Consider the following 10,556-nt stretch of genomic DNA (forward strand, 5'->3'; position numbering starts at 1 on the left):
ATCTCGAACCCGCGGGCTCAGGCAATCCACTCACCTCAGCCTCCCAAAGGCGCGGGATGACAGGCTGAGCCACCGAACCTGGCTGAGTTCTAAGAGTTTTATTCAGAGCTCACGTGAGTGGCTGCGACCGAGGGTAAAACAAACCCAAAAGTTTTGAGAAGTAGTCCCGAGGCGGACAGACTGCAATTCTGTTTTATACCTTTTAGGGAAGCAGAAGCTATAAATCATGAATCAATGCACGGAGGTTTTAAGTTGGCTTAGCCCCAAAAGGTGGGATATCTTGAAGCGGAGGCTAAGGTGGATTCACAGATTCTTCAACTTGCAGTTGGTTAAAGGAGTGAGACTTTGTCTAAAAACTTGGAGGTGGTGGTAGAGTGTTTAATTGTAGCATACGTCATCATTCAAGAAGTCTGCTCATCATGCTAATGCTCTACCACCAGAGTCGTGTTGTGAGACCAAGGCACAAGGCCCCAGGTGAGTGATCCATTAAGCAAGACTGATGGTCTGCAGAGGTGACTCCAGGTTCCAAGGAAGGAATTTGGAGCAAAGGGCAGTGGCCAGAATTTAGTCCTCACCAGGTAGGTAGTTAGGTAGTTAGTGCTACCCACTGAGCTTGTGGCAGGTCACCACCAAGGATGCAATCTTTTGACGTAAGAGTTTTTTCAGGAGTTTAAAATAGACAAGTCAAAGTATATCTCAATATACCATTAACAGTTTAGCATGAAATCCTTTAAAATAATTCTCTGGTTGTCCTGTGGGCTTTTGGAGACTTGTGTATGTGTGTGCTGTGGGGGTCAGATGGCGTGCACAATCAAATCTTCTCACTCCAACCTGGGGGTCAGAGTTAGAAGGAGAAATAAGTTTGGGGAAAAAGTCAAAGTGGATCCAATAGGACACCAACCTTGGAGCTCATGGTGTCTGGGGGGTGGGGGTGGGGGCTGCTGAGGCACCTTAATCGGTTACACTGCAGAGGAACATTAAGAGGGAAAGCAAGTCCTGAGGCGCTTTATTTTAATCCTGGAATGTCCGAGGCAGGAGAGACCCTGCAGACCACATCTCCTGTGGTTTCTAAATAATGGTCCTCAGGCCTGTACTGGTCTGTGATGAAGTTTTCACCCATTCTGTGCAGAATGGAAAAAGGACAATATATCACATCTTTAAAAATGTCATCTCTTCCATTTCATTTCCCTACAGGTATGACTGTCTTACAGGTTTCAGCTAAAAATTGTTTTATGAAAAGATGCTGAAAAATAGAGGATAGTTTTCTATTTTCTTTTTTTCTTTTTTTAAGGGATGGAGTCTCACTCTGCAGGATAGTAGGTCAATCATAGCTCATTCTGCAGCCTCAAACTCCTAGGCCTCAGTAATCCTCCCATCTCAGCCTCCCAAACAGATAGGACTACAGACCCATGCCATTACACCCAGCTAATTTTTAAATATGTTTTTAGCAGAGATGCGGGGTGAGGGGGTGTCTCACTATGTTGCTTAGGCTTGGTCTCAAGCTATCCTCCTGCCTCAGCCTCCCAAAGTGCTGGGGTTACAAGCATGAGCCACTGCACTCTAAGGATCAGCTCTAATAATCATTAGTGTTCGTTCTTTTGCACAGTGTTGTGAGCACATTTAATTCCTTCCATCCTCCTGTCATCTGTGTATTATTTATGTAACTAGATTGAAGCCCTGCAAAGGTAAGTAAGTATTCTCATGTCCACTGTGGTAAGCTGACAGCCCAGGATAGTTTTTTTTGTTTTTTTAAATACTTTTACTTGGGCATTAAAATTAAAGCTGAAAATCTTAGGTTTAAATTTTTTGACATTTTACTTGCCTGTGAAATCCAAAAGTCTAGGAACTGAATAGTCATATCTCTCCTGTTAATAGCAAAGCAGTAAAGGCCCAGAAGTAGAGAAATGAATGGCCCAAGAGAAAAACCAGTTGGGTCGGACACTACTGATGGTGGCATGTGCAGGACATTCCTCCAACTGTCCCTTGTCTGCCCTTGCCTTGTCTCAAGGCAGGTTCTGCTCCACACCAGCACCCTGTGAACAAACCAGATCCAGAGAAGCTGGTTTAAAACACCTAGATCCCAGCCTGTTCTCCCAAACACCCCCAGACCATCAGCATCTGCCATTTCTCCACCTCAGTACCAGACCCTTTGCCCACTCACTGCCTGCTTCTGAGCTTTCTCTTTGACTTCAAAAATAGGCGTATTTGGAGGAATTACTTGAGTGCTGATACTGTTTCAAGCCATTAACTACAGATTTGATTGTACATTTTATGATCTATGGTCATGTTCATGGATGCCTCTGCTTCTCCACCTGGATGATGAACACCTCGAGAGCAATAGTTTTGTTTTACCTTCCTTCTAGGGCCCAGCACATGCCTACTGTACTGGGTACTGTCATAGAAACAGAATTAATCATGAATGAACGCGTTCTTTGCACAGTGAATGCTTTATTCATTTCAAAATATAGGGATGTCTCTGCTGTGGTCCTCTTGGTTTGCAAGTGACAGAGAGAAACCAGGAGACTGGGCCTGGATGGGAGCGAGGAGGGAGCCCCAGAAAACCATTTATTCCTAGGGCTCTGGGCAGTGGTGCTTGGAAACGCAAAGGGAAGAAGATAGCATGCAGTGGAGGCGAGAGGAAGAGGAGTGAAGCATCCCTGAGGGAGGTCAGGAATCCTGGAATGATGCTGTGGTGGGCCTGCACCTTGGCTCAGCCCAGGCGGCAGCCTGTCATCCAGTAGGAGAGTGGTCGGCCTGAACAGTGCAGCTTCCATGCCATCCTGTGGAGACAAAGCACTTGGCTTACTTCCCACTGAGTGGTTCTTCTCCACACATGTGACCCCGTTCTCTATGATCTCCCATGCAGAGCAACGCCCCAAATTTCCATGACTAGCCCTGATCTGTCCTCCACTGGACCCTGTGACTCTTCCTACATATTTCACTCCTCCTGGTGTTGGCCCTGGATCAATATACGTCCACATCTTCAAATCCTCATCTCCCTCTGAAGGGGGAGAGCACTGTTTACAGGGCTGAGAGTTACTTAAAAACAAAACAAAACAAAACTCCTAGGTGCCACCATCCACTCTTCCTTAGAAAGGATCAGCTCTAATAACCATCAGTGTCTGTTCTTTTGCACAGTGTTGTGAGCACATTTAATTCCTTCCATCCTCCCGTCACCTATGGAGGCAGTCATTTGTATTATTTATGTATCTAGATTGAAGCCCTGCGAAGGTAAGTAAGCATTCTCATGTCCACTGTGGTAAGCTGACAGCTTGGGGGATGTCTGTCCAGCTGACGATGCCACGCTTTCTGCGGGAAATGCAACTGCTTGTATAAAATTAATATAGGGCCACAGGGTAAGCATCGTGGAAGAGACCTGAATCCTGCAAAGTTGCCAGCATAAATGGAAAGCTGGCATATCTGTGGTTGCTAAGTTCTGTTCCTAAGCTTGCCTTCTTCCTTGCATGATTGCCCACACATAGTCACTTCAATCGAGAGGAGTCACTAATAAATGTTCATCCTCATGTGCTAACCCCTGGGGAAAGCTGCTGTGAGACTGATGAACTTATTTTCCCTTAAACAGTGAGCCTCAGGTCCTGCAGAGCTCCCTGATGGGATCCAGGAGTTTGATTGGCCTCCCACTTTACCTTTCTGCAAAGCTACAAAGGTCAATCAATGGTGCTCGGCCACGGGAACCAGTCATTGTCCCCGAGTGTGCTTCTCTAGGTATACTCGCTTCCTGCCTGTGAGTCAGGTCGAGGGGAGGGGGGACAAGGCTCGTAACTTTCCCAACTGCTATTGTAAAACCTAAACTTGGTCTTTGAGATCTTTTTCAGATTTTGCATTTTGGTGGCCGTGACCCACACCAACACACCAAGGAGCTGACCTGGCCTGTCCAACCCCCACTGCTCTGCATACCAAGACAGTTTGGACCCCTCTATGACTTTACCCCCAACCAACCAGCATGCCTGATCTGCCACCCTCTGCCCACCACATTATCTTAAAAACCCAAGCCTAAATATTCTCGGAGAGGTAGGTTTGAGAAACATCTCCTGCCTCCCACTTGGCTGCCTCGTTCTTTACTGCTACGGCCACAGGCCAGAGGGGCCCTGCAGCAGCCACGGTGGTACCGTTTAACTCCCCCCTGCGCCCACAGCTGATTGGACCAAGGGGGAACACGTGATCCACGTTGAGCCAATCAGATCCTCTCTCTCAGGAACTTGGCCTGGGACTGAGCCTAGCCAGTCTCTAGGGTTGCTTAGGGCTTCAGCCCTTGAACTTGTAGGGTCCCAGAGTCTATCTTGCACTGGGGAGAGGGCAGAGCTGGTCTGTAGAGGGAGTCATGAAGCAAATGCACCAAGAGAAGCCAAAACCTGCCCTGGCTGCGTTCTCTTCCTGAGGCCCAGCTGCACCCCTTGAGTGGGCTCAGGGAGACACTGTATCCTCTCAGAAAAGATCTATTCCCCCTATTGCAACCAAATGAGTTTTGTTTAATATGGTATCAGAAAAGAACCACACCCCAGGGCTTTTTTAAAATTTTGAGACAGGGATCTCATTCTGTTGCCCAGGATGGAGCACACTGGTGCTGTTGCGGCCCACCACAGCTCGAGTCTCCGGCGCAGGCCAGCCTTCTGCCTCAGCCTCTCAAGTGGCTGGGACTACAGGTGTGTACCACCAGGCCTGGCCCATTTTTAATTTAATTTATTTTTTTGGTAGAGACAGGGTTTCACTATGTTGCCCAGGCTGGTCTCAAACTCCTGGGCTCAAGCAATCCTTCCCGCCTGGCCTCCCAAAGGATTTGAGGTGTGAGCCACCACATCCAACCTTACCCCAGGTCTTCTAACTCCCAGTTCCAAGCCTGTCCACTGTCCCACATCTTTCTAGGCGCGGCAAGGGCGTGCTCACGTGTCCTCGCCTCCCGCCCCTTTCTCGTCCCTCCTCCTCCTGGCGGCTCTGCCTGCTCAGTCCCACCATGTCCTCCTCACCAGCTGTTCATGCCCTCTGCTCCAGACACAATCTTTTTTGCACAGGAGAGGCCTGAGAGAAGGTTAGGATTCAGCATTTCTGAAAGAGAGGAAGCAAAAACCTGTGAGGGCATGGAGGACAATGCCAAAGACAGAGACCAACACCAGCCCTCCCTGCACTGGCCTGTGCCACCTAGAGGCTGAGTACTTCCAGGTGGAGGTGGGCCTCCCTCCCAGGGATGGGGTAGCACAGGTGAAAGCAGGAGGGGCAGGGGCACTGAGAGGCTAGCCCATTCACTACTGTTCTTCCTAGCAAGGCAAGATGGTGGTTCACCCACAGCTTGGGGGGGGGGGCGGTTCTAGGAAGAGGAAATGCCAAAACAGCACAGGGCTGGGGTGAAGCCCTGCCTAATGAGGGGAGCTCCTCGGTGAGGAACCCAGGGACATTAGTCAGAGTACAAAGGAGGAGGTGAGGGGCAGAGTCACAGGTCCTGTCCAGCCTCCTGGATCAGCTCCTGTGGTGGGGAGTTTGCACTCCACCCTTGGCCAGACCATCAGCTGAAGGCAGGACTGCTGAATGGTTACAGTCTTCAGGGCTACCAGCCTGGCATTTAGTGCTGGTTCTCTTTTTAAGCCTCGGTTTTCTCTTCTATAAGACAGGGATCATGGTTAGTTTCCTTTAGAAAACAATTAAAAAATCTTTTTTTTTGTTGTTTTTTTTTGAGTTGGAGTCTCACTCTGTCACCCAGACTGGAGATCCTTCCGCCTCAGCCTTCCGAGTAGCCGGAACTACAGGTGCGCGCTACCACGCCCAGCTGATTTTTTGATTTATTGTAGAGATGAGGTCTCGCCAAGTTGCCCAGGCGGGTCTCGAACCCGCAGGCTCAGGCCATCCACTCACCTCAGCCTCCCCAAGGCGTGGGATTACAGGCTGAGCCACCGAGCCCGGCTAAAAGATCATTTTGTAGAGATGGAGGTCTCACTATGCTGTCCAGGCTGGTCTCGAACTCCTGACTTCAAGCAATCCTTCTGCCTTGGCCTTTCAAAGTGCTGGGATTGCATTTGTGAGCCATTGCACCCAGCCACGAACAGTTTCTGTTGCATGGAAAGTTGGTGAAATGGGCTAAGCCTGCCGAGTGCTTAGTGTATAAAATGCTCTCAACAAATGCTGGTTGCTGCAGCTGCCCTACCACGACCGGCTCAATGGGGACTTTCTGGGTCCTGCCCAAGGACTACCCGGGTTCCTAATGGGATGGGCAGTGGGCCACTTGTCCAGGCCTCTGCTGTGTACAGGGATTCCCTGAGGCTTTGAGCCACTGTCTGGGGCAGCCCCAGAGAGTCCCAGTGGGCAGGAAGAGCCGTCCCGTGAGCAGAGGCTGGCTTCCTCCCTCACCGCTCCCACCCCAGCCAGGCCAGACCTTGACAGTCCACTTGACACAGGTTCTTCGTGTGGCTCCTGTAATCGTTGCACCAGTAGTGGCTGTTGATCTGGAAGAGGCCATAGTCAGAGCTGCCGTCTACATTTTCGTTCACCTTGGAGATGTTGAAACTGCTCTCCACAAAGGCCAGGCACAGCCCTTAGGATGGAGAGAAGGGGGCCAGGTTTAGAGGGCACCAGGTTGTGGGGGCAGATGCAGGAGGCACGGAGGCAAGGAAGCCAACAAGAGGAAAAAGGCCAAGAGGCCAGGTGGGGCCAGAGGGACAGCAGCGCCCGCCGGCTTCCCTTTCCATGCTTCGGTCCCTCCACCCACCCATCTGTCCAGCCACTCATCCATCCTTTCATCCAGCCAAGCTTTCTGCACTTACTGAGCACCTGCAGTGTGCCAGGAACCATGCAAGGCCCAGATGCTGCCTGCAAGGGGCCTCTGTGCCAAGGAGAAAGATGTGGACCCCAAACCCCACAAGACAAGAGGAAAGGCTGCCACCCAGGTGCTCCCTCTTTGAGCAAAAGAGAGACAGCCCTTCCTGCAGAAGGATGAAGCCTTTGCATTGGCTGCTACCTCTGCCTGGAATGTTCTTCCCCAGACACTTGGGTGCTGCCCAAGTTCTCCTCCTCAGAGAGGCCCTCCCTGACCTCCCCCTCTTAACACAGTGTCGCCATCAGTCCCTGCTTCATTCCTCTTCATGGCATTTGCCCCACCAGGCAGTGCCTTGGGTGTCTGTGGGTCTACTGCTGCTCTGTTCCCCTGGAATATGACATCGTGCGGGAAGGGGACCGATTTATATATCCCCAGTGCCGAAAACAGTCCCTGTACGCAGTCAGCACTCAGTTAATCACTGCTGAATGACTACGGAATGCTGGGAAAGGCTTCCTGGAGAGGGCTGCTTTTTGAACTTGGCTTTGAGGGATCAACAGGAGAGGGAAGCTGGCCACGTGGTGCATGCCCAGGAGAGGAGGAGAAATGGCACGGACGGCATGTGGTACTCACAGTCGCTCAGGGAGTAGCCCTCAAAGCCATCCATATCCTCCTCATGCAACACCTTGGCCAGGTCACAGCGCCCAATGAGGTTGGCCTGATTCTGGGTGAGGATGCAGCTGACCAACGCGAAAAGTAGCACCTTTGTCATCCTTGGGTTGGGCGGTGTGGCCGAGGCCTCTAGTTCCCAGAGTCTCACAGGCTTTCCGCTAATCTTTGCCGAGAACCTGGGAAACTGGAGAGAACGGCCAAATGTCCTCACTCACAGCACCACAGCCTCCACCTCCTGGGCACCTCCATGCCTGGCTCATTTATTGATTTTTATAGCGATGAGGTCTCACTATATCACCCAGGTTGGTCTCGAACCTCTGGGCTTGGGCAATCCTCCCGCCTCTGCCTCCCAAACTGCTGGATTACAGGTGTGAGCCTCCGTGCCCAGTCTCCTTTCCCCTTCTTGATGGTGTTCTTTGAGACCTCCAATTTTAATGATGTCCAATGTATCCATTTTGTTGTTGCTGTTGTTGCTTGTGCTTTTAGTGTCATATCTAAAAAAACCTTGTGTAATAGTTTTGAAGGGAATCTGGAACAAGTCGACCATTAAAATAAGTGATAACAGATGACAGTCCATGGACTGTGACAGGAAGTTGCGAGTCCATTGTCATCATCATCAATAGACAAGCACCCAGGGACAGGGCAGGGGTGCATCCTGACAACAGAATCTGCCTGATAAGTGTGGAGGTGTCATGAAGCTCAAAAGTCATTCTGCAGCCATCATGGATTGGTTCGAGCAAGCATCATCCATGGCTGCTGAATTGGAGGTGGCAAGAAGCTGGGTAAGGAACTGGACACATGCACAGACTGCTTATTAGTTGCACAGGGAAAACAGTGACTATGCAGAGAACAGATTGTGTTTGACCTTGCAGTCAACATGAAAACCTTCAAGGAGGGACAGAGGGATGTTGTGTGTCTTCAGTTGTGACACCCCAAGAAGGACACATCACTTATGTCGGATTCTGGCCAGGGGTGCACAGCCTGTGTCTAATCCTGAAGAAACATCAGACATCAAACTGATCAAAGATCTATCGAATAACTGGTCTGTATTTTTCAAAATGGTCAACACTATGGAAACAAAGACTAGGACTGTTTCTGTCCTGAGAGAGTGTGTCTTTTCCCCTGAAACTAGGTGTATGTTGCTGAGGGTGAAACTGTGCTCTGAGGAGCTAGATAAACCAGGTACTAAAAGGAATTCTTCAGTTAACAGGATGGCAACTTGGCTGGGCCTGGTGGCTCACGCCTGTAATCCCAGCACTCTGGGAGGCTGAGGCGAGAAGACTGCCTGAGTCCAGGGGTTCGAGGACTGCCTGAGTCCAGGGGTTCGAGACCAGCCTGGGCAATTTGGTGAGACCTCATCTCCACGATAAGTCAAAAAATTAGCTAGGAGCGGTGGCACATACCTCTATTCTCAGCCACTTGGGAGGCTGAGGTGGAAGGATCTCCTCAGCCCAGGAGGTTGAGGCTGCAGTGAGCCATGAGTGTGCCACCCCACTCAGGCTGGGTGACAGAGTGAGACTCCAATTCAAATTATATATATAATAATTTTTTTTAAAAGACAAGAAACAACTTGCTGAAACACTGACACTCTCTCCACTTGTAAAATGACACAACTGGCTAAAATGGGTTAGAACCACCTGGCCAGCGGGAGTCTGCGCAGACTGAGCTTGCTGATGTCACAGCCTGAACCTTCCCCTGAATTTGTACCTGCAGTCCACAAGGAAGAAGAAGGGAGAATGCATGCCCAAGGACTTGCTGGCCTTCCCCTCTCTTTCCACCCATCACCCGCTAATCCCAGAATCCATCCTTGAGTCTTTTCTAATGAAAGCACTGCTTGGAAGCCAGCACAGGGTGACAGACTCCTTGTTAGTTGACTTGCAATAAAAGTCTTTTCTGGTCACAGAAACCCAGTGTCATGGTACTGGCCTCTAGTGCAACAGGCAGCCAGCCCTTTTGCTCAGTGACAATCAAAAAAGTCTGGCCAGCCTGGGCAATACAGCGAGACCCTGTCTCTACAAAAGAATTAAAAAAAAAATTAGCTGGGCATGGTGGCTAAGAGACCATAGAGGAAGCAAGCCCACCAGAATAGTCATCTCATCTGAGCAGAAGCCCCCAGACACTTGAAGGCGGTGGATGAAGAAACCTGGGCCTTTTTTTGAGTTGGAGTCTCACTCTGTTTCCCAGGCTACAGTGCAATGGCACACTCACAGCCTCTGCAGCCTTGACCCGCTGTGCTCAGGTGATCCCTGTACCTCAGTCTTCCAAGTAGCTGGAACCACGGGCACATGCCACCACACCCAGCTAATTTTTTGATTTATTGTAGAGATGAAGTCTTGCGAAGTGGTCCAGGCTGGTCTCAAACCCCTGAGCTCAGGCAATCCTCTCACTTCGGCCTCCCTAAATGCTGGGATTCCAGGCTTGATCCACCCTGTGCCCAGCTCTGGTCTCTGTCTTCTAAGACTCACTTTGGAAGCATTCTTTTGCTTCTCACCAACACCCCCTCCGCCAAAATTGCCAGATGTAGCAAATAAAATGACAGGATGTCCTAGAAGTTAGAATTTCAGATGAATGACCACCTACCCCTCGCTGACTCAGGAGGTCCCTTGGAGACAGGTGTCGCTGCGCCTGGGAAGCAGGGAGCTCCGCCCTGCCCGTGAAGCCACCTTCTGGGGTTCTCTCGGGGAAGGCTGGTTGCAGCAGGAGGGTTTTCACACCCTTCAAGGCTTACCTGTGTCCCATCCCTCTCCGGGTCCTGGTCCTGGCCAGTCAGGTTACCTGTGAGGTTCTGTGGAGCAGGGCCTTTGGGCAGGGGCCGCCTCTCCCTCACCAGCTGCACTCCACCCACCAGCTAACAGCCCTCCATGTTCTAAGGAAGGTGAGAGTGCCAGGCCAGCCCAGCCTTCTGGAACCCCAGTTCTATGATGTCATCCATCTCCTGGAAGTTCGCTAGTCTTAACCATGCAAATTGGTCAAATTTCAGGTGAAAATGGCAGCTGGGCTTGGAAGGACATGGATGACTGTGAGGAAAATGCCGGGTGGGACTGGTGAAGGGTGCTGGCTGTTCAGTCTACCTGCCTCCCTTTCTTTCTGGGAACAGTGCTACATTTTGGGGGAATGTCTTCTC

The 10,556-nt window shown here is 50.5% G+C and overlaps 2 protein-coding genes across 2 annotated transcripts in view; both read right to left on the reverse strand.

Moving 5' to 3' along the window:
• LOC103261446 (RAD52 motif-containing protein 1-like) overlaps positions 1–913 on the reverse strand; it is a 7,675-nt gene extending 6,762 nt beyond the window's left edge. The window contains exon 1 of the mRNA XM_008059079.1: positions 902–913. Within this exon, the coding sequence (XP_008057270.1) occupies positions 902–913 (12 nt within the window). The remainder of the gene's footprint in view (positions 1–901) is intronic.
• A 1,797-nt stretch (positions 914–2,710) lies between these two features.
• Positions 2,711–7,532, reverse strand: LYZL6 (lysozyme like 6). The gene is made up of 4 exons (XM_008059071.1): positions 7,394–7,532; positions 6,383–6,541; positions 4,986–5,064; positions 2,711–2,780 (listed from the first exon to the last, which is right to left on the reverse strand). The coding sequence occupies exons 1-4, from the start codon at positions 7,530–7,532 to the stop codon at positions 2,711–2,713; spliced, it is 447 nt and encodes a 148-aa protein (XP_008057262.1).
• Positions 7,533–10,556: the final 3,024 nt, after the last annotated feature.

The sequence above is a fragment of the Carlito syrichta genome, unplaced genomic scaffold, assembly GCF_000164805.1.
Source record: "Carlito syrichta isolate Samal-C Ts95f unplaced genomic scaffold, Tarsius_syrichta-2.0.1 Scaffold90638, whole genome shotgun sequence".
In the NCBI taxonomy this organism is placed as follows: domain Eukaryota; kingdom Metazoa; phylum Chordata; class Mammalia; order Primates; family Tarsiidae; genus Carlito; species Carlito syrichta.

What these genes read in the sequence shown, in the direction of transcription:
- LYZL6 (XM_008059071.1), bottom strand. Translation starts at nt 7,532, where the DNA reads ATGACAAAGGTGCTACTTTTCGCGTTGGTCAGCTGCATCCTCACCCAG. An exon ending in GTGTCAAGTGGACTGTCAAG is followed by an intron (nt 5,065 to 6,382) that starts GTCTGGCCTGGC and finishes CCTCTCTTTCAG; the next exon opens with AAATGCTGAATCCTAACCTT. An exon ending in GCAGAGGGCATGAACAGCTG is followed by an intron (nt 2,781 to 4,985) that starts GTGAGGAGGACA and finishes TTGTCTCCACAG; the next exon opens with GATGGCATGGAAGCTGCACT.